At 38.0% G+C, this 26,950-nt stretch overlaps 1 protein-coding gene across 2 annotated transcripts; it reads right to left on the minus strand.

The window, feature by feature from the left end:
* Positions 1-25,685, minus strand: SBNO1 (strawberry notch homolog 1; the record flags this gene model as incomplete). 2 transcript variants are annotated; one of them, XM_082007625.1, is made up of 31 exons in its annotated part: positions 1-143; positions 1,078-1,271; positions 2,066-2,142; positions 2,833-2,970; positions 3,431-3,523; positions 3,726-3,820; positions 3,899-4,045; positions 4,292-4,366; positions 4,873-4,972; positions 5,456-5,527; positions 5,625-5,737; positions 6,163-6,298; positions 7,524-7,655; positions 8,540-8,709; positions 8,798-8,968; positions 9,269-9,466; positions 10,037-10,188; positions 10,864-10,961; positions 11,176-11,358; positions 12,604-12,757; positions 14,015-14,120; positions 14,198-14,333; positions 14,886-15,047; positions 15,960-16,050; positions 16,199-16,332; positions 17,340-17,500; positions 18,615-18,711; positions 20,438-20,538; positions 22,710-23,019; positions 24,784-24,888; positions 25,554-25,685. In XM_082007625.1, the coding sequence occupies 31 exons, from the start codon at positions 25,683-25,685 to the stop codon at positions 1-3; spliced, it is 4,176 nt and encodes a 1,391-aa protein (XP_081863751.1). The 2 variants fall into 2 exon arrangements, with proteins under 2 accessions (XP_081863751.1, XP_081863752.1); XM_082007626.1 differs by lacking the exon at positions 24,784-24,888.
* Between the last annotated feature and the right edge of the window lie 1,265 nt (positions 25,686-26,950).

Below are 26,950 nucleotides of genomic sequence, written 5' to 3' on the forward strand. Positions count from 1 at the left end.
TTATGCGTTGTTGAAATTGGTGATGCTTTGCGGGTGATGCTGCTGCCAGATCTGCTGCTGTTGTACTGCAAGCTGTTGCGACTGGTCTGATGTTGACAGGAGGTTTACAAGGGGCGATACACAATTTGCAGGAATGATCAAACCTGAAAACAGGAACAAATCAATTGTTTCATAAGCATGCAAACGATTTGTTCGTTAAAACCGCAGGCCACTGATTCCACCATTTAATTTATGCAACAATCAGCAGTGACTGTTTCCAGTGTCAAGTCTAATCAAGCACAGCTACAGGTTCTGCTTCTTAGCAAGAGGTTTATCTTCAGAGGTCACTAGATCCTTTAGGTCATGAAGCAGTAGAAAAAAGTTGCCGTTTTGTCCCTGAAGACAATTTTACTCTTATGTTACCCACTGCCACATAAACCCAGAAGTCAGCTGTTTTTGCGTCTCACAGAAGTTACAACACCATGAAAGTTTAAAGACGAAAAAGTTGGTTTCAACATCTTAGAAAACAGTTACTGGAGCAGGAGCTGCCACGATACTGCACATCCACAGGAAGCCCACATTTAAAAAAATAAATGGAGATTTTAGCCTCTGAGGTACCTCCTATGTGGGCTTTGCTAAGAGGTTTAGGGACAAGAAATGACCTCATCTTGAAGTCTTTCTAAACTATTGATTACACATTACTTTCACTAGCTCAAAAACCATGAAAACAACCATTTCAAGGGCTTACTCTTCTTTACCAGAAGTGAGGAAAAAAGTGGAGCCCTTATGGCTTCCAAAGGTAGCTTGGCTGGAACAGGCTGAGTATGACTTTTTAAATTCTAGTAAGTCAAAAGAACGGAGAGAATAAGTGTCCCAAAGCCTGACAGAAAACCCTTTCTTCCTTCTTTAATTTGACTCAAAACAGTGTTTGTACTACAAATACAGATTTCAACTGTTGCACTTCTGCCTCTCCCCAACATGCATACTGATGAGCTTTTCTCTTGTGAGCATCTTTGTAGAGTCTCCTATGTGACTGAGTGACTAAGTTACAACTACCTTCTACTCCAAGATGGAAAAAGGAGCAGACAAGCCACTTACCTACGATCCTCTGCCCATCTTCTGTTCTTAGACGAACTATTTGCATTTTCACATTTGTACCACTCACAGAGGCTAGAACGCCTTCTACTTTTGTCCAGACGCTCAATACTGAACCACACAAGACATAGTAAGTTCGACAGCGGAGCCCCACTTCACAAACTAATCCCAAGCCTGCCTTCTTGCAATTGCCTCTCCTGCAGCAGAGAAAAAAAGCTTTCAAAAGAATTCTGCAAACAAAATGTATCCATGTATCCAATTCAATTAAAAATGAGACTTTATCTAACCTGTATTCAGCGTTGAGCGAGGGCTGTCAGTACACAGTAAGAGTAGGCTACTTTAGCCACAGCATGCCTCTTAACAGTAAGGCTTTGAGAAGTGTTGGCCTATTTAGGACCAGATCTTCAAAATGTACAGACAGAGCTTTAAGCCAAAGATACCACTCATTTGGATCACCTGAGAACCTGAATCTGTTACACAGGAAACTGGTATCTGGTAAGTATATTTGAGAAGCTCCAATATTAACCTGAAGCTTCTACCAGTTATGCTGTTCCTCAGGAATTTGACAACAACTGCTGAGTTCAGACACATCGTTAGAGGAGGCAGCACACGAACAGCTGTTTCTGACCCCTCTCTCATCTCTATGTGAAGTACAAATATTGCCGCGCCCCCACCCCCCAACATTTGAACTATCCTACCACAATAATAGATCAGATCAAGACACTTAAAGCACAAGCTGCTCCTGGGTGATTATACTTCTACTTGAGTGCAATTTATACATTAGCATTCATCTAACATGTCAGGATATTAAGGGCAAGTGCAAAGCTTCGTGTTTCCACTCAAAGGTTGGGTCATTTGACTGGTCATGGGACAATATAACTTGAGCAAGAAACACAAGATTTCACATGAGTAACAGAAGAACAGAAGTAGCAATAAACCATTTAAGGTAAACAGTTTAAGTTAAAACATCTACATGCACACAAATACTAACCAATAAGCATGGGTGCAGGTATCTGCAGAAGAATTGTACTGCTCTAACCAGTGTGGCAGAGCATCTTCAGAAGGTACCTGGAAAAGTCATTCAAAGTGGGAATAATGAAGTAAAACACATCAAGACTTGCATAGAACAAAAGCAATTTGGTCACTGCTGTGAGAAGAGAGAAAGCACCAACATTCTGACGGTGATAGAGGGGTACATTATCCTATAGTTTCGGGCTATTCAATCTAAATGCCATCTCAAAGGATGAGCAAAATGCTTTAACGTAGCAGAATCTCAGAGCTTTTCCAATAACCAACCTAATCTCTGTTTCCTCAAGTTTTTACAAATTCAACACCATAAGACTGTTTAAGTGTTAGACATCTTACCAGCCTCTAAACAAAATAAACTATTACAGTATTTAAAACGTCATCAGCAAACAGCTGAATCTTCAGAACCATTGCTTGGATTACACTGTGCATAGCTGCTTATTTAAAAGCATGTTTGTACACGTCACATAGAAGCAAGACTTTTCCTTCCTAGATCCTAAAAAACCTCATTTTATATTACCACACCACAGATCATGTATATTCAGAAAGCTTTGCATGTAGGAATGCAGAAACCATATAGACCCACTTAAAAAGACCCAAATACAAGTTCTGCTCTAGAAAAATAAGCCTAGTTTTTTTACTTGCTAGAATTATACAGAAATACCTGAAAAAGTTCTTGTATTTCTTTAAAAATTTTTCTAAGTTTAAAACTAGCATAATTTTGATGGTTACCTTTTTATATTTCTTTTTCAGGTCTGCACATGTTTCTAGTTTGAGTTGTTTCCCAGTATTTGGTCTGTACACTAAAAAAAGCTTCTTTTTAGGATTCACTTCTTTTACTAGAATAGCAGTTTTCTTGTTATTTCTTATCTGGAAAAGACAAACAAACAAAAAACTTTGTACATGGAAGCATGTGGACAGTATCTACCTTAAGCGATTCCGTAACTGTGTTCTTTACAGAGTAACGGTGCGTGTGTGCACACAACAGGACAACCAGTAATGACACTTTTAGAAGACAGTACCACTAATCTACATTAACCTCAGAACTTTTCCTTACAGGGAAAGCATTGGGTTTCTTGATGCAAGTTTAAATAAGAGCTATTAATTTGGGCTCACATTCCTATCAGAAAATATCCTGAACAGCTAAAAAGGAGTGCTTCATAATTAGAGTTGGAAACAAACTTAGCATGAAGTTTAATGTAAGATTGAAAGCATTTTGCAAAGCTGAGTAGTAATTAATTCGATCAGTACATTTCTCAGAGGAGACAGTATATTTGGTTAGCCCCCCAAAAACTTCGCTGAACATAATCCAAGAGACAAAGAGTCTTACCTGTAGTGACAAATAAAATCCATCATCTGGACCTGTCTGTTCTGCCCAGATCTTAGTTGCTTCATCCCAAGACATTCCTCTCTCTACACTGATCTAGAAGAGAACCATGCAGGAGTATTTGAATGAGAACAGGCTTTAGAACGGTTACAGACATAGGAACTAAAGAACCAAATATTGCCCAGTGAAAGGCCTGGAACCTCCCCTCACTCAGCACACACTTAGCCAATTGCCGTGTTTTAAATACTGGCAAGCAAGTTTCATTAGTTCATACAAAGAAGATACGGAATTAACTTACTGTGTATAATTCTACATGTCCAGAGGTAGAATACCCGGGAGTTAAAAACTTCTTAACGTCTGCCTTCCTTACTTTCTCATCCCCAGAGCCCAAATCTTAAAGGAAAGGGTAAAGTTATTCTGCTTGTCTGTTCTTACTTAAGTACAAGAGTACTGAGAAATTTATTTACTCACCTAAGATGCCCATATCATATCTTCCATTCTTTTTAGCATTTTGAATAACTGCATTTAACGTATCAGAAAAGTACTGGAATAAAGCATTCTGCTGATGTACTTCCATACCAAGAATTCGATTCAGAAATTTCCCTATATTGTTATAATCTTAAAAAAAAAAAGAGTAAGAAATACACATATTAGGTCAACAGACATTAAGCTTGATGACGACAAGCTCTCAATCAGTATTCAGAGTCTCAAAAAGACTACTTAAATCCATTCTTTCAGAAAGGAGAAAGACATTCTGAAGCCACTTTTTAGATGGTTACACTTCAGTTCTGTTGCTAGGAATCCACTATCATAATATATGACATCCCTAGCGACATTCTAAAAATACAGTAAACACACAAATACCTTTATCAAGCGTTAGTATTCCAGATCTGTCTTCTACATTTATCAAGCCTACGCCAATCAATCCCTGACGAACATCTAGGAAAAAGAAAGAAGTTAAATCATAGCTGCTTTGCTATCTAAAAATAAACCAATGAAGTAACAGATTGTTTACCAATCTTGTTTCAGGATCCAGTTCCAAAACTTCTGACACCCCTCAAACACATTACTTGCAATTTTTAATACATCAATAAGCAAGACAGAACTTTGCCTTCTGTCCTTCCAGGACACACAGGCAGGGAAAACTACTAATGGCACTATACATGAGACCAGAAGAGAACAAAATATTGTAACAGGTAACGGAAAATTAAGTTAAAGAACTGTATGTAATACTTTGGCCAAACGGATATAGAATATGTCTTATATTGAGAGAGTTCTTATATCTTGTTTCATACACGAACTTCAACATTCAAGCAATGTGCATAGCAATAACATCCAGTGAGAGCTTATCTGGGCCAGCTGATCAGTTTAAATGGTAACCATGTTTTTTTGCACACTGGAGAATGATCAGAAGATAGCTACTATATCCAGTGAATTATACTTACCCTTGAAGAAGTCTCCAGGAAAATCAGGAGGTGGTGAGACCATTGGCGAGTCTAAGTTCACAATGGATTTCATAACAATCTCTAAAGCATTTCTGCCATACTGCGTAAGAAAGAGAAAGTTGCTCTAATAATGTGATCCAGTGTTTGTGCCTCAGCCCCAAGCACACATGGTTTAACAAGCATTTGTAATTCACAGTAAAACTTTTTTCTCTGCAATACTAAAGGGAACTGGTTCTTAGCTTTTCAATTATAAACGACACTATATAAACAGCCCCGTCGTAATTTCTAATGACAACTGCTAAATTAATCTTTCAGTTGTAACTGAAAGGACACATACCATTTACTTAAGACTTGGATTGTTAGGAAATGCAGACAAGTATCTTACACACATATTTGTGTTCCATGTGGCTTTGCAAACAGAATTAAGAAAGTTTACTGCCTAGCTCAGAAAGAGGCCTCCTATCACAAAGTAATACGGTTATAAGAAAAACACTTCACAGGAGATGGAAGAAATTCTTCCTCAACAGGTCATTTATGGAATAAGCACCACAGCATGAGCTTTCAACAGAAATAGAACCATCACCTTGTTGTCAAAATTGAATCTGCTGAGGTCTCGAGTTTCTGTAGCCCGTCTGTCACCATGGGTGAGAGCTCCCTGTTAAAACACACTTTTGTAATTAAATCAAATTTTAAGAAGAAATCTAAGTTGTATTTTCTCAAATGAAGGATCAGACTTCTTGAAACAATCTTACCAAGCTCTCCAGTCTTTTTGCAACTATAGATGCAAATCTTTGCTCTCCTGCCAATTCAGAAATTAGGAACACGTACTCTGGAGCAGTCACTTGGTTGGATCTATGAGTTCTTCCTGGATAATTAGGTACAAGCACATATGTTAAATTCCACTTCATTGAACGTTTCTAATAAACTATGAATTGTGAATAGTAAAGAAAAAAGCTAGAACTTAATCCTGCTGAAAATTAGTTTCTGTTGTAATAAAGCTGATAGAAGGTAGTACACAAATGCTTTAGAGTTGTGGCAAGTTTCATAAAGACACTGGATACATGAAAAAAACCCCTAAGCTGCAGTGTTAAGTTTGTTTCCTAGGTTTCTTTCAAAACTTGCAAGACTATTAGCTATGGCTATAGATAAAGCTGATTCTCTTCAGGGGTAAGGAATATTGGAAGGGTCCTTAACAGGTTGCTTAGTCAACCTTACTCTTCATGAATTAGCAGTAAGTTCAGTTAGTACTACTGAGTTTGCTAGGGGAAGGATACAAAAAAAGTTATTTACCAAACTGCTGTATTGCTCTATCCGCACTCCACGGCAACTCCAAAGTCATGTGAACTCTCCGTCTCTGATTCTTAGCTCTACGGTCTGCTTGCAATGATATACCAGAGCTTGCAGCCTCCGAGATTATGGCAATGTTCTTTTATTAAGAAAGGAGTTGTTAGTTAGCGATAAATCTAAGATCAAGCTTCAGTTTTCAGTTTCCCAAAAAAATTAATTTTACAATTACCACTAACATGGGTCTGGCATAGTTTCATTGTTATTTGGTCTTCCTATTGCAATGGCGGGGGGCGGGGAAGGGGGAAGTATTGTTCTCCATCAGAGTTAGAAAGGCTAACTTTTTTTTTTTTTTAAGTGAAAAGAGTGGTTTTCGCTTTACTTTTCAGCAACGCCTTTCTGTGCAAATGAAGAAAGGCAGTATATGTTGCAGACTTGCCATTCCAAAGGGCAGGTTTCTGTGATGTTGCCTGCACTTCAGGAAGAAAAGCGGAGGGACACAAGGAGACTTGCTCTGATAGCAAGCAACACGGAGAAGACAAAAAGTTGCTGCAAATACTGTATAAGGAAGAGGACAGGGCCATTCTAGTATCTGAATGAATTTGCCTTGAAAGAATGTAATGTTTGGACTGTGCGCAAATCACTCACAGGAACACGAGTATTTACCCTCAAGTGTAACAAGAGACCATAGAAGTTCCACGCAACAGCTACATTTACTTGATTTGCCCTCTTGTGGTAGCACATCCCAAATGAACCACAGGGAAGTTTTTCTTTCTCCTTTTATCCACTTCAATTCTACCATTATTCCAGTCAGTACTTCCTTTCAGAGTGCAATGTAAAGGACAAAAGCTATCACTCTTCCCAGCATTATTTCTCAATCCTTGTTATGGTAAACAACCTCCACCTTTCCCTTCAGCCCCTCACTCAGTTTTTTTTCTCCATCTCCTACCAGGTCTGTCAGTGTTTTTCCCCATTTCTCAATTTCATTATTTTCTCTTGGAAACAGAGGCACACAGTAATCCAGGTAAAGGAATCAAAGAAGTGGAAGGTTTATCTGCCTTTTAAACATAAGCTGTTTCACAAGACCAGCTTAGAGATGCTAGCTTTAGGTGTGGCATGCGTGCAATGGTGGGTCTCTGTGCCCACCCAAACTACAGCTTGACCTTTAAAGCACACTGCAGCCACATATTCGACAGGACTACTGAACATACTGGTTTGAAAAACAAAATAGCAGTGAATGAAAACACTAACTAGTACTTACAGTACCTAAAACCTCACTGTGGGATAATGGTAGAGCCACAAGTTGAATAACTTAGTGTTACTATGGCATCTGGCAAGTTTTTCAAAATTGTATCTCTAAGGACTACCTTATCTCCATCCATGAACCTCTGCTTTTCCGTGATGTTCAGAATTTCAACAGGCACATCAAGTTCAGATCTCGACTCATAAGATATGCTGCCATCATCATTGCTTACAACTCTCCCTTTGCGGCCTGTCATCTTTGAAAATAAAAGAGAATACAAGCTCATTATGACAATACCAAAATTATTATGTGACCAAAAACTTCAAGTAGTGATGCTATCCATTCATATACCAACCTTAAAATAGATTTGGTAATTTACTCCAAATGCAAAACTACACTAAAGAACCTGGATTATTTTTTGGTTGATGCCATTATCTGCTATGTGGAACACTTATTTAGATGTAACTCAGGGAATGAAAACCATAACAAAGCATACCTATGTAGCAATGATGTAGTAACATACTACTGTCCATTATCAATATTACTAAGAAAATAAATTAAACTGACAGCTGAGATTGTCACTGACTTTAACAGGGTCTTTAGATCTCAATGTTGTTTCTACTCGATAGAGAGGTAGCTTACTAAAGACATGTTTCTAAAGTGACAGAAAAAAACGCAGATAATTTATCAAGGCTTTTCACTAAGGCAGTTTCATTATGCACGTTCTTAATCTTCATTGCCTAGGAAGGTGAACTAAAGCTGCTTTCTCTTTTATATACACCACCTTCAAACTGACTACACCTAGTTAAAGATACCACTATAAAGCAAAAGAGAAACTAGTATGATTTACCCAACAAGAAACTATCAGTCTTGGAAACAAGCTATTTACCCCTTCAGAGCTCTTGTCTGTATTCTGACACAATCTTCAAGTTTCTCTTTAATTCAGAGGCATTCAGCAAAGTAACCTATAATCTTATCCCTGTGAGATTACTGTCTAAAACTGATAAACAAAGTTCTCTTTAATAGATACGTAGGTCACATGCAACCTTGAAGAATGACAACACTGATTTACTGCAGCCAGCTAATGTATGGTTGCAGCAGAAAACATCTTTTTTTTCCTAAATGTGAACACCAGCCTACCTCTGCAACATTTTCAGGACCACCCAGTTCATCTATAAGCTCATCCAGTGTATTAGGTGGAAGATCTTCAGCCAGCTTTTCCAGTTTATCAAGCAGTTCTTTTTTCATTTGTTGGGCCCTTTCAACAGCATCCTGACTTGTTACAAAGCTGCTGTTTGTGTTACTGTTTGCTGAAATTTAAGAGACACTCTTAAGATTTAGAATTTCACTGCTTAATTGCTAAGAAAGTGAATCAACATCAAAGAAACTTATTCTTACCTGACGTGTTGGTACTAGAAGTGGTGGTACCAGCAGTAGAAGTAAAACAGCTAGGTCGTTTTGATCCAAGACCAGAAGCTAGTAAGGCACTTTGAATAGAATCTGGGTCTATACTTTTCTTCTTTTTCTTGTCTTTATTTTTTTTATGCTCTTTTCTAATTAACCAGGGATCTAGAATTAAAGGAAGTTATTTGCAAAAAGTTTCAAGCATTTGCTAAAAAGCCATCCTTTCCTTTGAAAAAACTACATTCTCATTACAAAAGATGACCTAGGAAAGTCTGAACTCCAGTATGTAAAATCTACTTAAAGATGCAAATCAACATTCTAGTACTAATCCCAGTCTCATTAAAATTAAACAATGTGCTTATCAAACACTCTTATTTTTGGCTTATTGAAACAGTTAGGAAACACTTTATGCTTACTATCTGCAAGTACAGCTACCTGCTTGATGAAACACTTAAACTGTCTTACCATCTTCATCATCTTCACTGGATTCATCTCTGAATGGGTTGAAGTCATCATCATCTCCAGAACTCAAAAATCTGGAGCTCTCATTGTCACTTTCTTCATTGTCTGAAGCATCAGACTCACTTTCACTCTCATCAGAGCTGCTGCCTGCAAGGCCACCTGTTTTGCGAGCTTTTTTGGCTTCTCTGCTTATTTCTTCACCTAATTCCATCACCCCAGAAGAAAAAAGCTAGCTTAGACCTTGTAATCTGTATTGGAGGTTTGTTTTACCACCACGGCATACAAACTAAAAAATACTCAACTCCTAAATAGAGCTGTTTAAAAGAATCTAATCTAAGTTTTAGTAAGACCTTTCTCCCAAGTTCTTTTTATGATCAGCTACTTTTTGGCAAGAATATAATCAGTTTGGGAAGGGGGTTGGTATTAGGCTTCTCTTTACAAAGCCTCAAGAAAAAGAAAGCAGTTATTTGTGTGACTGCATCAGGAAGTGGTCTGACACATGCAAGGCCTTTTGGGACATAGTCCAGTACTAGATCAATCCAATTTTGAGCAAAGTAGTAACCAGAAATTACAGGTCATATTGCGTTAGCAGCAGTTTTAAAATACATTAATGGAAGTTTCTAACAGAGGTCTTAGAGACTTTTAATACATGCTCTTTCACGAATGATTGTACTTATATTTACATTCCCGTATTTTTTCCAGAATTCACTCTTAGGCAGCTCTAAAATTGCTATTTTCACTACAGCGTTAGTGTAAGAGCTTAGGCATTACCTTTCCGTTTCTTTATTTTGTTCTCCTTGCAAGGGCTGTCTCTGGGTGAATTGTTATTACTTTGAGCAGTCAAGTCAATTCCCAACAAGCTAAACAGCTTCTTCCTGTCAGGAGCTGGAAAGTGCTTTTCAATAAGAGACTGGAATACTCCTCTGTTTAAGAAAAAAGGGTTCTTCAGTCAAAATTTGCATTTAAAGTAGCAACCTGTAACATTTTAACAGCTTGCTTAACTTCTCTGAAGAACAGCATTCCTTGTGAATGCTATTACATGAGAACTCTGTATAATTATCACCCATATTACTGTATTTGTCACCTTCTTAAAAGTAGGAGACATTTGCTTTACAGCACTGTTACTTATAACTTGTTAAATTTGGTTTTGGTATCAAGCAGTATTGCTACTGCCATCTTCCTACTGCTCAGAGTTTACATGACAGATTAACTTAATAAATTAAGATCTTCAGCAAAGTAGTCTCAGGATTTGATCTGGCTCATCTCACAAGAGACAGGGAAGTCATGATTGTAACTTCCTTTGGTATAAATAAATGCAGTGTACACATTTTTCTTCTTCCCCTCCTCCCAGTTTGAGTAAAACAGTACCAGTTGTTCACACCTGAAAACATCCTTTCAGAGTGCCAGCAGAACTAAGAACTAACCAATGGTTCATTTGAGCAATATGGTTAGATTTTGTGTACAGACAGCTTAAGAACGTTGGTACTAAAGGATACCCAACTTCCTGTGCACTGATGCATGTTTTACACATTAAAGGACAAATTCCTAAGCTGGTTTAAGGTTAGTTTTGTAACAGTTCTAATGAATTTCAGTCTTACTTTGCTGTAGAAACAAAGTCATTCAGTTCACCGCCACCCTCCTCCAAAGCTTCTAATGTTCTTGCTTCTCCTGTTGACTGCAGGCCAATAACAACACACTAAAGGACAAAAGAATACAAGGCATTGTCACTGAAACAACTGAATTTGTAAGTTTATTTTTGCATGAATTTCTGCTCATTAAATAGCTTCAATACCATAAAGTGTAAAAGCATACTACTATGCCTGCAAATATTTGTGTTCGAGACAAACAAAAAAACCCCAACAGCTTTACATTTAACGAAGATATTTAAAAATAGGTCTTGATCAACTTACTTTCCCATTCTTGATTTCTTCACGAGCTAGCTGCACCACCCTCTTCACTTTAGATGCTATGCAGAGGTACTTGAAAAACCTCTGATGAGCTGACCAAAACTGACCCCACATGGACTTTTTCATTCGTTGTTCTGCATCAATAAGGTCAGCTGCTTGTTGAAACCTCTCTCTAGCACTGACCCACTGAAGAAGAAAATGTTAATTGCTTTATATGTCACATTTCAAGGCTACACAGGTATTGTTTAATATCCAAATAAAGACAGAAGAGAAGTTTAAAGTTACAGTACTATGGGACTGCAAGTCAAGAAGACTCATCATACATCAAACAAAGCTCGCAAAAGAGAAAATAGCTATGGCTTAATAAATTCATAAGACAATTACTCTAATAATGAAAAGCAGATACATTTACCTTACTGCCAATGCAAACATACACAGTATTTTCTAATTATCTACTTACTTTATTAATACACTCAGGTTAAGAAAGCAAAGAACACTGCCCATAATTAAGTATAAAGCAGGATCCCAAGAGGAAAAACTCCCCACTGCCTCCATTTCTACAGCATTTTATTATACCAATTGTTTCCAGATTAGGTAAAGTAAGCTTTGGACTTTTATGATTACAACTTTTATGAATACTGTTTAAAGTAAAGGGCTGTTTTAAAGTTGATGTCATACACCTGTCAAATATAAATTTTAATTATTGTAGCTATACAATATGAATACAGAGTCATGCTTAAGCACCTCTTCAGCAGGTAAAGACCCTGCTCATTTTAATCTACACCCAAGGAGTAATTATTTTTATCTAATGCAGCAGTGGTCATGTACAAGCAGAATGTGCACTCCGGAAAAAGACACTCAGCTTAGCATATTGACAAAACAATTAAGAACAACATGAAAAAGATAACTAGCAGGTGAATAAATGAAAACATTAAAGGGAACCACAGCTTCAATGCTTTAGATTTGATCTGTCACGTGATGAAAACTAACACCCCGTGCTGTTTAACTACAAGCGCCACTCCACCATACCACTTCAACAAAGAAGTGCATGCAGCCTGTCTAATATTTTTTCAAGCTTGTTCTCAGCTCAATTGCCTAAAGGGGGAGAGGTCTGGAGCACAAAAATATGACCAACAGGTGAACAGCTTTATCTTAAGCAACAAAGACCAAGGTCTCTGAAGTACCTGTAGAAGGCAGCGGATCTGGCAGACACTGGAAGATGCACTCAAAACTGCAGCTTTTATGACTCAGAACAGGAATTAACAGCTTTTTTGCCAAGTCTTAAATGGAGAAATCTTTACACTGAGATGGGACAAGAAGATGCCATTCCTGTCTCTCAACAGGCTATTTCAGGAGTATTCAAGTTTAAACGCAGTAACTTCAACCTCTCAGAACTCAATACAGAAAGCAAAGTTAAAAAGGCAGTCTTACCAGTTTCACAGATTTATTGTACATTTTAACATAGTCCTGTGAAAGTAGAACTTCATCAATTTTGAAAGTTACACCTGAAAAACTCAACTGTCTTGCTATGTACATTCCTCTCAGCTTCATATCCATAGCAACTATTTCCATGGCACCAACACCTCTAAAATAAAGGAACAAATTAAGTCAATATTAGAATTTTCAAGAGCAAGGATATGAAAAAAACACCCAAGTGCTTTAGAAGAAAATAGCATGCTTACAAATGCAAAGGAATGTTTTCAAAATCCTTAGTACTGTTTTGATAAACACATCCAATCAAGGGGGCCTTGAAATTTAGCCTTCACATAAAACTATATCCGTGCCTCATGAGTATTAAGTGTATCCCAAGAGGTACAAACACTCAAGTAGTTACTTTTTCCCAAATGGCCTAGCATGCATTAGGAGACAGTACCTTACAAACTGTAACTGGATAATGACCAGTTGGTCCAAATGGTCCAAATATTTAACAAAATCTTGCACTGCCATTTTATAAACTCCACTGAAGTTTTAAAATAATGAACACAAACTGTATTAAGCTATTCAGATTTATGCTGGTATGAAAATAATTAAACTAGTAGGTAACTTAAGTTCTCTTCAACAGCAACACACCTTTAGCAATACCTTGAGAGCGCAGAAGTCACCTGCAAAGCTAACCTACTCACAAGCTTGGACCTGCAATTTCATTATTGCTCGTTTGATACCTACTCAGTAATGAAGTGGAGACTACACTTGCACAGTCTAGAAAAATCATGCATCATGTAGATGGTATGCAAGAAGATGCACACCAAACCCTACTGTAGCATTCTGAAGCGTTCAAAATTTTTTAAGTAGGCAAAACTTAATACGTTAAGATGCTCACCTACCAAAGAATGTAGCAGTTGCATTTTCTACTGACCTCTCATTCAGCTTTTCTAGTAAGTTCTGGAATATGAAACACGTTGCAACAGCAGATACAATTTTTCTGAACTGGGTTCTTATGCTTTCTGGCATAACAAGACTTTTTCCTGTTAACTGCCTAAGCTGAATGCATGAACGTTAGAGGGCTTCTGCATATAGTGAGACATCAACTATACCAAGCATATGCAGTACATACAGTGTCTTTTCACAATGAGCAGCAAAATATTTGCATTTCATAACACTCACATTTTAAGAGGGCTATTTTCCCAGCAAGCTTCTAAAGCTCTCAGAATTTTCTGTGAGCGAGGGAAATGTCCCATTTTTCACCACGTAAGGTAAATGACATTTCCAGTAGATTTAGAAGCTACAGTCAGAAAGTTTTTAGTGTAACAGGACAAGTTTGCAGATGACTATGACAAAGGAACTGGAAAGCACAGTCAACCACAACCATATGCATTCTTGCTATAGCTCTTCGAAATATTACCTTCTTTCAACAGCCTGAATAAAATCACTGAATTCCCTAAATGGAGTTCCTTCACCCCATATTCCAAGACGGTTCATATATGCCATATTTCTTGGTTCAGATGCACCTAGGAGAAGAACAGACTCTGTACCGGTGCCAGTAAAAACACACAGAGACATTTAATGCAAACTAAGTAGTACATACCTGTGGCACTAGCATAAACAACCCTGGCTTTTGGAAGTTTATTCTGAAGTTCCAATACAGCCAGACCTGTTTTTGTTGGTTTTGATGAACCAACAGGACACAGATTCTTAGCTTTATGACACTCATCAAATACAATCTGAACTGTAATTAAGGAAAAACTTTGTCCCACTTATTTTTAGCACGGGAAGCTAAAACAGAAGACAAGAACATCTACTAATTACAATAGGTGGCAGCAGTAAATTGTAAACTCAAAAAGACACTAGTCATATTTTTCACTAAAAACTTCGGGAAATATATTCAGCTAGTAAGTATTTAAGGGCACAAATATCAACACTTGAGTTCTTTAAATTGCTGTTTATACTCAAAATTTTTTAAGAATTCACTGGAGAAAATGTCTGTGTAAACTTCAGGTTCTTAAACATTGCATTTTAATTTTGTGTTCGTTATAGAAAAAGCAGAAGCTTCACTCTGGTACAAGAGTTGTGTGGCAACAATATAATGGTAATAGATTTGGCACAGTTTGTAAAACTTCAAGTCTAATGTCAAAGCATGCACACAAATCATGTACTGTACCGAATAAAGAAAAACACCTAAAAATACCAGCAAATAAAAATACAACATTGTCTTTAACGATGTAAGCTTAAATAGCAATTAGGTTACAATCAACTGAACTCCAGATAAAGGATACAACTCCATCAAAGTCTTCACCACACCAATGAAGAAGCTGCTTTAATCTGGTTTTGTATTTACCACCAGACTGACTTTCACCAATAAGAGAAGAATAGGTAGCAAAGATGACACCTTTCTTCACACTTCCATTATGTTTGGAAGAAATTTTCCCATACTTGAACTGCAATAAGATAAGAACTTACTGAAATTATGCAAAAGAGATCCTCCTCAAAGCCATCTATTATATGATTAAGGGATGCTGGCGGTCTTAACCATAAGGTGTGTACACTTTGAACCATCTGTATCCCTACATCATGACTGGGGCAAAGCTGGCATATGGTAATGTGGTTAAGGGCCTTACTTAACTATATACTTAAGGAAGACTAGGTCTGAGGTCTCAAAAGATTAGCAAACACATTCTTTGGCTACATGGTTTCCTTAAAAACAATTACGGTATTAGTTTCAATGCATCCCTTAGAGCTAATAGGTCAAGTGTATTTACAGCTTCTACCAGAAATGACAATTTCTAAAGCTTTGCTGTATTTTAGAAATTAAGACTAACTTAAAACAAACTTTAATTTCAGTGAATTCAACCAGTAATCACACTTCACAACTTTTTAAGTGGATAATCCTGAGCAGAGGCAGAGTCTCCAAAAATAACTGCACATCGTACTGCAGCTTTAATAAATTACTGAGGAAGCCCATTATTCAGGTATTACATACAAAATGTTTTACATATAAAATGTGCACTGGGAGATAGAAAGGAAAAAATTCAAATGCTACGAAGTCTGAAAGATTTAAAGACTATTTCAACTTCTAGAAAATACTAGTAGTGTCAGTAGTGACTTGAAGAGTAATGGTTTTAAAGAAAATACCACACGCTAAGACTTAATCCTACAGGGGGCCTATTTACGTGATTAACTTAAAGCACTGTGTGGTTCTTCGTAAGATTAAGGCCTGCCACACAAGACCTAGACAGGAAATTTACTGAAATTAGTACATTCTTGCTCTTAAAACAGTCAACATGCACAACTTGTCACACAAGCGTACCTAAAGTTTTGCCTCAACTGTACATAGTAAAAAGTTTCCACACCTTGTTTAATGAATGAACCAGTATGCTTTTTGCTCCGATATCTCTCAAATCTCTTTCAGCATCATATTTCAGATCATTTGACACGCTAAACCTGAGATATAAAACAAAGCATATATTCTGTAAGTTACAGCAAAATTTCAAAAAGCAGTTGCTAGAACATTTGTTGAAAGACAGGTTACACTGAATTTAAGTACCATAATCACTACAGTGTCTGCTCTAACAAACCCTGACACACTTACCAGACTGCTCTTTTTCTGCCTAACAAGTAATTTTCATAGATTATGCCAGCTATGGTCCTTCCTTTTCCTACACCAGCACCATCACCTATCAAGAATCCAGCTCTGTCTCCATTGGGCAGGAATGTTTCGTGTTGCTGTAGGAGAAAGAACAAAAAACTTGTACCCATTCTCCAGAACACATCACTGTGGATTGTCAGAAATGAGCAAACATAAGAAACATCCTACTGGATGAGACCAGTGGTCCACGCAGCCAAGCAGCCTCCTGAAAGCAGGAAGAGGGGATTTTACTTAGGGAAAGCATATAAGTCTCCTGCATTATGTGAGCCATTATCCCCCTTCTTCCCTCAGCACCTAAAATTGCTGTACATATCTGTCTTTTAGTGCCTACTACCAGAACTGGCTGCTTTTGTTAACTCACTGATCTGCACCTCCACAGCCTTTTGTGGCAGCGAGACCCAGGCATCCACTGTCTGTGCAATGAAGTATTTTTCCATCCGTTTTAAACTAATCTCCTATTAGTTTCACCACATCCTGCTTTGTTCTTGTTTTGTGAGATTCCACTGCCTTCTTGATTGTGTAAACCTTGATTTCATTCCCCTTCATTTTTCTCTTCTCCAGCCCAAGGCATCCCAGCCTTGTTAGTCGCTTTTCATGAGGCAACTTCTTCCCTCATGTGACCATTTTAGTTGTCTTCTAATGTCACTACCTTCCTCCCTGACATGCAGAGCTGCACACACAATGTCTGATGTGGGCCCACTAAAGTTTAATAAAGCAGCAAAATAACTCCCAGTCTTGCTTTCTATACCCTTCCCAATGGTGCCAAACAGCACTGGCTTTCTTAACCTGCTGCTACTACAGCCATTAATTTCTTTCAGAGAAATAAAAATGACTGAGGTGTCCTTCCCGAGTTTTAAGAGTTTTAGATCAGCATCATGGAAGTGGTTTAGACAAAGCGTTCCTAGGTGTATTACATCACACTTACCTGAACCGAAGCTCACCTGCCACCTTCTAATGCAATCCAAACCTTTAAGCACTTATTATTTTATCTCCTTGTAAAACTGACATAGCTGCGCTTGTCAGATAGTAGTTTTTCTTCTTAAATTCTATGTTAGCTTTTAAGCTGTACTAATGTCTAGCATACCTGGGCTGCATAAGTGATTGCTTCAAGTTGCAAAGCTGACAACCAGCCACTATCAATTGTTTCTTCTGATATTGATGTCTGGTACCACACATCAGGAGGAGTTACACTGGATAATGAGCTGGTTTCCACTACTGGGTCAGGATGACGCAGACCAATTTTTACTGGTTGAAAAGGGAGGGGGAGGAAGGGAGAAGAAAAATAGAGAGTTCTGTTGCTGCAGCACAGGTTATTATATTTACCAAAACAAGTTACAGTTGTCCATTGCAAAGGCTGAACTCAACAACAACTATGTTTCATTCCAACAGTACGTCAAGTGTTAAACTGCATCACACACAAAAGAATACATTAACCTGAATTTATATAACTGCAATCTTAACTTTGTTTCTCTTCTCACCGCCTTCCCCCAATTTTTATGAAAATTAGATAAAAGTCAGTTCATAAAAAATATTTGTGTACTTGACATGTTTGAGAAAAACTGGTCTGAACCTTGCCTTCCCAAAAGGCCAGAGGGGGCCTCAAGATGCCAGAATCACAAAAGCAACATTCTTCTCACTATTTATATAGTGCTGTTTTTAAACAGTATGAGAGGAGAAAAGATGTAGAACAGACATGGTTTAATTGCTGACAGATCTCATCGGTGACATTAAAAATTAGCCATTTAGCTACAAACTCCATGCAAAATTTTTTGCCTCGCTTTTACAGCCAGTCAGCAATGTACCTAGAAAACAAGATAACAGCTTTTTGTCACTGATTACAATAAAGAAGAGAAAGGAGGGGGAAAAAGAGAAGATGGCAATTAACAGCAGTAAAAGATAGACCTGTTTGTGTTTTTTAAAAGTGTAAGAAGTCAGTCAGGAACAATGCAGGAAGAACATGCTTTGGGTAATTTCACACCAAAAGACTCAAAACTAGATTCAGAAGTGTAGCAGTCACCACTTAATCCCTTTACAAAATTTCCTCTGCTGAGGCACGAAGTGTCTTAACATAGGTAAAAAAAGCCTGATCTTGGTTCAATCAATCATATTTCTGAAACAAGTACTGCTCAAAGATACACTAAAGAATTCCTCTTCTATTAAAAAAAATCTGCATACCTTCCAAAACTAAGCACTATAGAAGAGAAAAATTTCCTAGGAGGAACCACCACAAATTCAGGTCCTTTTTACTAGATTCAGATAGTAACCTATCTGTTTCTTAGTGTTCCTAAGTACAGAAGAGTAAATAAATTGGCTCTAGAAACATTTCAGACTTCTGATGGAAGGAAACATTAGGTCATACATTTTATTGGCATATACTCAGCATATGTTTCTGCATGGCCCATTTCTTCTTCATCTTCTTCCTCAGGTTCCTCCTCCTCTTTTACTGCTGGCACTTTCTAGAATAGAAAAGTACCTGCATTAGTCAAACAGCACATTGTTAATACTCTATGTCCTGGAAATTAATGTGAGAAATTAAATGAGCACAAGCTTGCACTTGAATGTTTTAACATATGTACTAGATGGACCAGTGAGCAGCTGGGAAAGCTACAGATGGAAATGTAGATTCCTTACACTCTGAACAACCCTTCAAAGACACGAAGTCAGGGAACTTCTCCTTTTGTGCTGGTTTTGGCTGGGATAGAGCTAATTTTTTTTCACAGAAGGTAGTATGAGGCTGTGTTTTGGATTTGTGCTGGAAACAGTGTTGATAATACAGGTATGTTTTCATTACTGCTGAGCAGTGCTCACACAGAGTCAAGACCTTTTCTGCTTCTCACAACCCCACCAGCGAGTAGGCTGGGGGGGCACAATGTTGTGAGGAGACACAGCCAGGACAGCTGACCTCAGATGACCAAAGGGATATTCCAGACTGCATGACATCATGCTTAGCATATAAAGCTGGGGAAAGGAAGAGGAAGGGGGGACCTTTGGAGTTACGGCATTTTGTCTTCCCAAGTAATCGTTACATGTGAAGGAGCCCTGCTTTCCTGGAGATGGCTGAACACCTGCCTGTCAATGGGAAGTGGTGAATGAATTCCTTGTTTTGCTTTGCATATTTAATTGTCTTTATCTCAACCCACAAGTTTTCTCACTTTTATCCTTCTGATTCTCTCCCCCACCCTACCAGGGGGGCAACAGCAAGCAGCTGACATGCTTAGTTGCTGGCTGGGGTTAAACCACAACACCTTTACAAGGAGATTCAAGTGCTCCAAACTCACATAAGCAGAATTAAAAGAGAAACACTTCTTACAGCATACTAAATCCAAACTACGACTTAAAGAAAACTGCCTTGAAAATGCAAAAGCTAGTTAACAGCCAAAACCTAACTTTCAAGTACTCCCATGAAGTCTCCTGCAGTTTCACATTCATTTCGTAATTTCACAGCTTCGGAGAATAGTTACAATAGTCACAGTTCTATCCAATATTCTCTGAAACCTGACAGTTATACATTTTTCACTGTGATCTTGGATCAATCTACATGTGAGTATTTTTAAAGTACTTGCTAGATGACAAATCAAAAATCTTCCACAATTACTTAATGTTTAATATAAAAAACTAATCTGAAAATCCTTCTGTATGCCAGACACTAAGGAACCCTGCTCACCACAAGCTATCAGTGAAGACATTGAAACCCAAGTGTTTACAGCATCAGAATGTATTCTTATTACATTTAGAAAATTGAATGATACTCAATTTATATCTTAAATCAAACTGCCCAAAAGGTCAGCCATGCTAGAGAGAAAGTCTTCTAGTTTCCTCATTGCTAGTTATATGAATGGGGATATTTTAAAAGAAAAGGTCTTCAAACGCAGAGCAATTGATGTGCTTATCAGCTTTAATGGGAGCACACCCTTCTTCATCCACACAATGAAGTTCTGTTAAGGACAGTAATTTCTTGAAATTGTCATTTACTATATAGGTGGCCTGCTCTACACAGCGGTTAGTTTTAGTCATCTGACCAAGTATTCATCTACTGAGAAACTAACCTTTTGAACAAACAGATGCACTCAATAATTCTACCACACAAAAGGCATATATGAGTAACTACTGAAACTAGTCACAGGTGGTTGTGGCCAATAAAATATACATTCATTTGGCAAATTAACCATTTATACTACTTACCATAGTAGGTGAAAAACTTCTCATTTTAATATCATTTATCCATATTCTTGCTACCTCTTTTGTGGAAGCCTCCTTCTTCACTGCACCATTGCTTAGATCAGCTACAAAAGAAAAGCTGTGTTTTACAGGAATTCCCTCCAAAACGGACCCAAATTAACAACCTTCTCTATTAACGAGAGAGAAAGTTTAAAGTGAAAGAGAAGTTTAAAGTGTGCAGTAGCACACTGATGCTTCAAGAACACAATTGATATTTTTGTCCAAATTAAAAAGTCTCTGAGCAAAGAGTTAAATACCTGTTACTTCTTTGACTGAAGAAACTTCCCATGCAATACCACCACATCTGACACAGCTGTGTATTAGTTTCAGTGTTTAAAAAAAATATCCTGGACCTTCACCAAATCTATGCATAGTATTTAGAAATACTCCACCTTGTGAGCCGTTGAAGTTTAACAAACCAAAAAGCCCAGTGTTTTAACAGAAATGAACTTACCCGGTCTGGTGGCATTTGCCACCTTAGAAGAAACTACAATTAATTCTGTAAAACAATAAGTCAACATTTTGGACTCAATTGTTTGAAGTTAATAACAAGATCCTTCAAGAGGATGATTTATTAACTTTCCTGTCCTCAGCCACATTTGGAAGCAACTGGCAATAGGACTCAGTACAGAACTAAAGAAAATTTACAGAAGGATAGACGTAAAACATTGAAAGCAAGCTATTAAGCTTCCATCATGTTAACAGACAATTCATGTAATAAATTTAGCATAAATTCCCCTAAAAACCAATTAAGACAATTGCACAAATAAAGTTTTCCTCAGAGTTTGCATAATTTAACTTTTTGTATTTTCCAATCTAGAACTCCTGTCTGAATTATATTAAAAGACCGTGTTTTCTTCCAAGAGCTTCTCTGCCCTTGAATTTTCTACAAGTATTTGTCAATTTTTTTTTTTAAAGCACAAAGATCCAGAAACACAAGCACACAAACATGGTTAGAAATGCAGTTCTAGAAGTTGCATGTCACCTTTTCACTGGATACAGAAGTTACAGATTCAACTATTTTCTGCTGTCGTGCCACTACAATGGCTATCATGTATTGATGTTACCTGCTACTTATGTGCTTCTGTGAGTTTTCATTTAGCACAAAGAGGATAAGTCATTCCTATCAAACGTTCCCTCCTTCCTTTACCCCTTGCCTCAACTTCAGCTGGTGTCTCAATTTCAATTTTTTTCAGCCATTCCATAACAGAAAGCAATGAAACAAGGAGGCATTCTTTTTTGTTTATGCCCTAACAGCCATCTTCGTTTACTGCACACTCTATCTGCATATGAAAAAATAGGTTACTTCTAGACCCGCCTATAAAAATCAGTAAATCTTACTTCAGAGACAATGAAAATACAGCAATCCAGAAAAAGCCTGTATACCTTTCAGAAAAAGCAGCAATAGAGATATTTTCAAACTCAACTAGTCTGATCTTAACTGCGTGCTAAAACTAGAGTAACTTGAAAAAATGAAATCATAAAATACACACACATACAGCTTTTCCCTCATATTAAGCTGGCCGTATATAAGCTGTCCACATATTAGAAATAACATCCAAGGAAAGATTATGAAAGGAATTGCAGAAGTGAAGATTTGGAGCATAGTAACAAAATACTTGTGGCATGTAAATTAACACATTTAAGAAGTAACATGGAAACAAACAGCAAGGTTTTAGGACTTAAGTTGTTAAACAATAGATCTGACACCTCCCATGAAACACAAGGATAGAGATTTTCTTTCCCAGGAGATTCATTAGAGAAACACCCTAATATAGGAGTACCAGCGTGTACTATAAATCTAGTTTGGAAGATGCCAAAAAAAAAAAAAGTACTAATTTGTCACAGTTCCACAGCAAGTATACAGTAGAAGAGAAACTGATGTAGACTCAAGTAAGATAGCCAAATCAACTTCAGTAACGTTCATGAATTGATTTTAGCAATTTGCCAGCTGCATCTGAAATATCATTTTCCTCATTCCCTGCAGTAAATCAAGAGCTTAAATTTTTTTTAAAAGCCTGTTATTTCATATGACTTCTGAACTCTACTGAATTATTTCCACCAAATTCTAACACTATTAAAGTTACACTAGAATTTATGAGGTTTTCTGGACCATCTCATTTTACTGGGATATTCTACTAATCAATGAAAACACAAAATGTGCCAAGATATTAACATTATATTATTTCACTATTTGTCTAAAATATTGTTATTACGAAGAAAGAAGAAAACTCACTTGCTGCTGTTGCTACTGGCTGGGCAATATTAGGAGGTGGCTTCAATTTCATGAGTTCATTAAGACTATTATTCTTCAGCAGATCTTTCAGCTGAATCTGGTCCTTTGAAGGTGTAGTGGTCAAGGCATTGCGTACTGCTGGTGCTGCAACCGAGGGTCGAGTAGTTGTGCTGGTCTGAATGATTTTTGCTACAGTGATAGTCTGCCTCGTAGTTGTAACAGGTGTTGTTTTTGTCATCACTATTGTAGTCCCCAAAGTTGGAAGCTGATTTATTTGATTCAGCACAAAGGTTGTGGTGGATGGTGGTTGCTAGCAATAAAGAACCAGGGAAATTCTTAGAAGACAGTGAAAAAAAGCAGATGACATTAAGATGAAATTAACCTTTCATCTAGAGTAGAGGAGTGACCAGTTTTTAAAAGACTCTTGTAGTAAGAAATGTCTTCACATAACATGCTGAAGACGCTAGAATAATTATGTTGTGGTGCAACAGCCTGAGCAAGAGGTGTCTGTATCAATGTTTTTGAATAGTGTTTTTAAATTCTATTTTAAGATAAGGAAAAGGAAATTAAAAAATAGGGTGAAGGATTCATCACCTACGCACAAAACATGACTACTACAGGAACCCTGAGCTGAAGAGAATTTCCAATACATACGCTAGCCGCAGAATTATCAGAGTAAATAACATGGATTACTTAAAGTATATGTACAGCCTTTTTCAGACACACTGCACTACATCCACCTTCCTACAGATCTGCTTTTTGTATTCTTATTTCAGGTGCAACCACCAGACTATGGCGCTCAGAATTATCTGCAGCTAGAAAAGGCGGTACACACTTCGGGTATGGGAGACAAGTTTACACAACCTCCCTATCCCCAGAATTTGCATGCAGGGGAAGTAAAAGGCACAGAGGACACTTCAAAATGTTTTTCTGCATACTGCTTTGTCCTCCTTTGTGTTTCTTGTCATAGAAATCATATCAACCCATGGGTACGCTAAGCTTTCACAGTCTCAGTACAAGTAGAACTGAGATGATGGCCAACTGGCATTTTACAGTCCCATCTCTTTTGTTACATTTTACTAATATACCGTATTGAGTTTACGTGGCGAGGTTTTGGTAACGGTGGGGCTACAGCAGATGTAGAGAAGATGCCAGCAGCTTCCCCCACATCTGATACACCAATTCCAGTCAGCTACAAGATGGGCCCACCACCGGCCAAGGCTGAGCCCATCAGTCATGTTGGTAGTGCCTCTGTAGCAACATAATTAAGAGGGGGGGAAAAACTGCTGTGCAATCAGCAACTGGGAGAAAGGACCGAGAATACGCGAGAAAAAAAACTCTGCAGACACCAAGGTCAGTGAAGGAGGGGGAGGATGTGCTACATGTGCCAGAGCAAAGACTCCTCTGCAGCCTGTGGTGAGGCAGAGAGCTCCACAGTGGAGCACATCTCCACATGAAGCCCAGGGAGGACCCTGGGCAGAAGAGGGGGATGTGCCCTAAGGACACTGTGACCCTGTAGAGAGGAGCTCACGCTGGAACAGGTTTGCTGGCAGGACCTGTGGCCATGCAGAGGACCTACGCTGGAGCAGTCTGTTCCTGAAGGACTGTGTCCCATGGAAAGGGCCCACGCTGGCGCAGTTCGTGAAGAACTACAGCCTGTAGGAAGGACACAGTTTAGAAAAGTTTGTGAAGGAGCTGCTGGAGCAGGTGAAGAGCATGAGGAAGAAAGGGTGGCAGAGACAATGTGTGATGATGCAAGGAGTGAAGTTGAGCCCAGGAAGAGGGAGGCATGGGGGGAAGGTGTTTTCAGTTTTTTTTCTTATTTCTCATTATGCTACTCCACTGTTAACTAGCAATAAATTAATTTCCCCAAGTTGAGCCTGTTTTGCTGGTGACAATAATTGCTGATCTCCCTGTCCTTATCTCGACCCCACGACCCTTTCATCCTATTTTTTTCCTCTCCCCACCCAGTTGAGGACAGGGAGTGACAGAGCAGCTTAGTGGGCACCTGGTGTCCAGCCAAGATTAACCCACCACATACACACATACAAAATCATGAAGTACTAGTTCTTACCCGAACATTCAATAAGGCTGGAGTTGATACAGTCTCTGGTTCTTGTTTCACAGCAGCTGTGGCCTCAGTCTCCAAGCCTAGTTCTAACGCACTAAGTGGCACTGACTGCAGAGGAAAGAAAGCAAGCATCAGAAAACACTCACGTTATCAGGGAAAAAAACCGTAAAGACTAAATATCCACCCACAAAATGGAAGTTAATGGGGACATCCTTAACTGTGCTTATTAACAAAGGTTTCACTGAAAATAAAGATCATCAAGTGGTTGATTTCACATGCAAAGAAGTTAAACATACAACACCTTGTTAGTTAACTGTGGTGAAAATGTAATTAGTTTCACGACATCACTGTTCAACATACTAATGTTCCCAGTCTATATCTGAAATGGTTATGTTCCTGCAGACTGAATGCTGTCATGGAGCTTAAACACTGTATTATATTACACTTTTTGCACATTTTATAGGAGAGCAGATAGACTCCAGTGATATTAAGAGTTCTCCATGGATACATGACAGCATGCCCCCATTTAATGTCCAGATGTTAAGTATATTTATGATTATACTGACCTCAACAGTGTATTTCAGATTGCTTTTTTGTACAGGAGTTTAAAATGAATTAGCAAGTCATGTTCTAATCTCACTACTGTGAGGGAAGAAATTTATGAAAAGCTCACCTTCTTTAACCATTTGCTATGGCCACCATGCCCCCCCTCCACAATACATCAAGTACAAGCTCTTATATCCTCTAGCAAGCAACTATGTTCTTGTTTTAACCTGCTGAACAGCTGGAGTTGGTGCTGGATTTGCAAGAATCACATCCGGAGAGTCAATATCAAATAGATCATTTGGACTGATTCCACTCTCACTCAAAGCAGCAAGCAACAGATCTTGTCCTGGCTCCACCATCTCTAAAAAATTAGAACCATAAAAGTTACATTTAATTTTGATTTATTTTGTGCACAAGTACACACTCACATTTAAAGTTCCCTTTCCTGGATTTAAGGGCATATGCAATGCAGTCTCTTATATACACACAGTTTCACTTTCTAGTTTTGCTCTGGCTCTTTTGTTCATTTGTAGTTTTTTCCTCTATTTTGTTTTTTAATATCTTTTCAATATACCCACCATATTTAGAAGCAGGAAGAATGAAATAGTTTACTATACAAAATGCTATCATACCCATAAACTTAAGGAGGAAGGAAAAAAGATGCCTTTTCTAGTCTTCACCACACTATATTTTTAAGCATTACAAGAAATACCAAGAGGCAGAAATAGTGAGACTGTATTATGCTAACGATACATCTTTGTCAGTGAAGTCCACTGCATGAGGGAAACACAATTAAAACTCATTTAGTTTATCTTGTAACAACAAGTTAGTAATAAACTTCTAAGGAAAGCTTTTCTTTCTTGCTTGCTATTACATTAGGTAGTAATTCATTCATTGGAAAAATTTTGTTTTGCATAGTGGAAGTAACAAATGCTCCACTGTCACAGTATGTTAAATACATATTAAATAGGACACTAACATCAGGTCACAGACTCCTTTATGTGTAGGACGAGCAAAATTAATTTCAAAAAGCTATTCTAGACAGTTTAAAAAGTTATTAAAAAAGCCAAATACTCTATGTTTTAAGATGAAGATGGAAGATAATGTGTTTTGCTTCCTGAAGAAGGAAGCCCACTTGCCCTAGTACTCAGTCAAAAATTAAAAGTCCACATAACTTGAGCTGTTGTTTATACATTCTAAGATATACCTCAGGCAGCAATTCATTTCACATACTCTCCACACACTCCCCTGTAACACCCACTGGTAACAAGCATCAAAAACTAACAAAGCTGAACACCTACTCTACAGCAGGTAAGAGGACAAAAATATTTGCTGGCATTTTAGATACACTCATTCACAAACTCCGAAACAGCATTCACTTGCTTATCCTTCCCTGCATGTACAGCTAAGCCACATCCAGCTAGTTGGTCACACACATTATGTAGCACGTTCAGCAGAACAGGTAATTCCTGTAACAAATAAAGCCTCAGGCGCTTAATTCTTATTCTTCCTAGTTTCAGTCTGTCCAATAGTAGGGAGAGACCCTCTTTTGGTGGACTGACACTGAGATGGTGGCACAATTGAAGCAGTGGATGTAAGGTACTGGGCCAAGAGGAAGACATAC

Source organism: Phaethon aethereus (assembly GCF_964289735.1).
Source record: "Phaethon aethereus genome assembly, chromosome: 17".
Classification (NCBI taxonomy): domain Eukaryota; kingdom Metazoa; phylum Chordata; class Aves; order Phaethontiformes; family Phaethontidae; genus Phaethon; species Phaethon aethereus.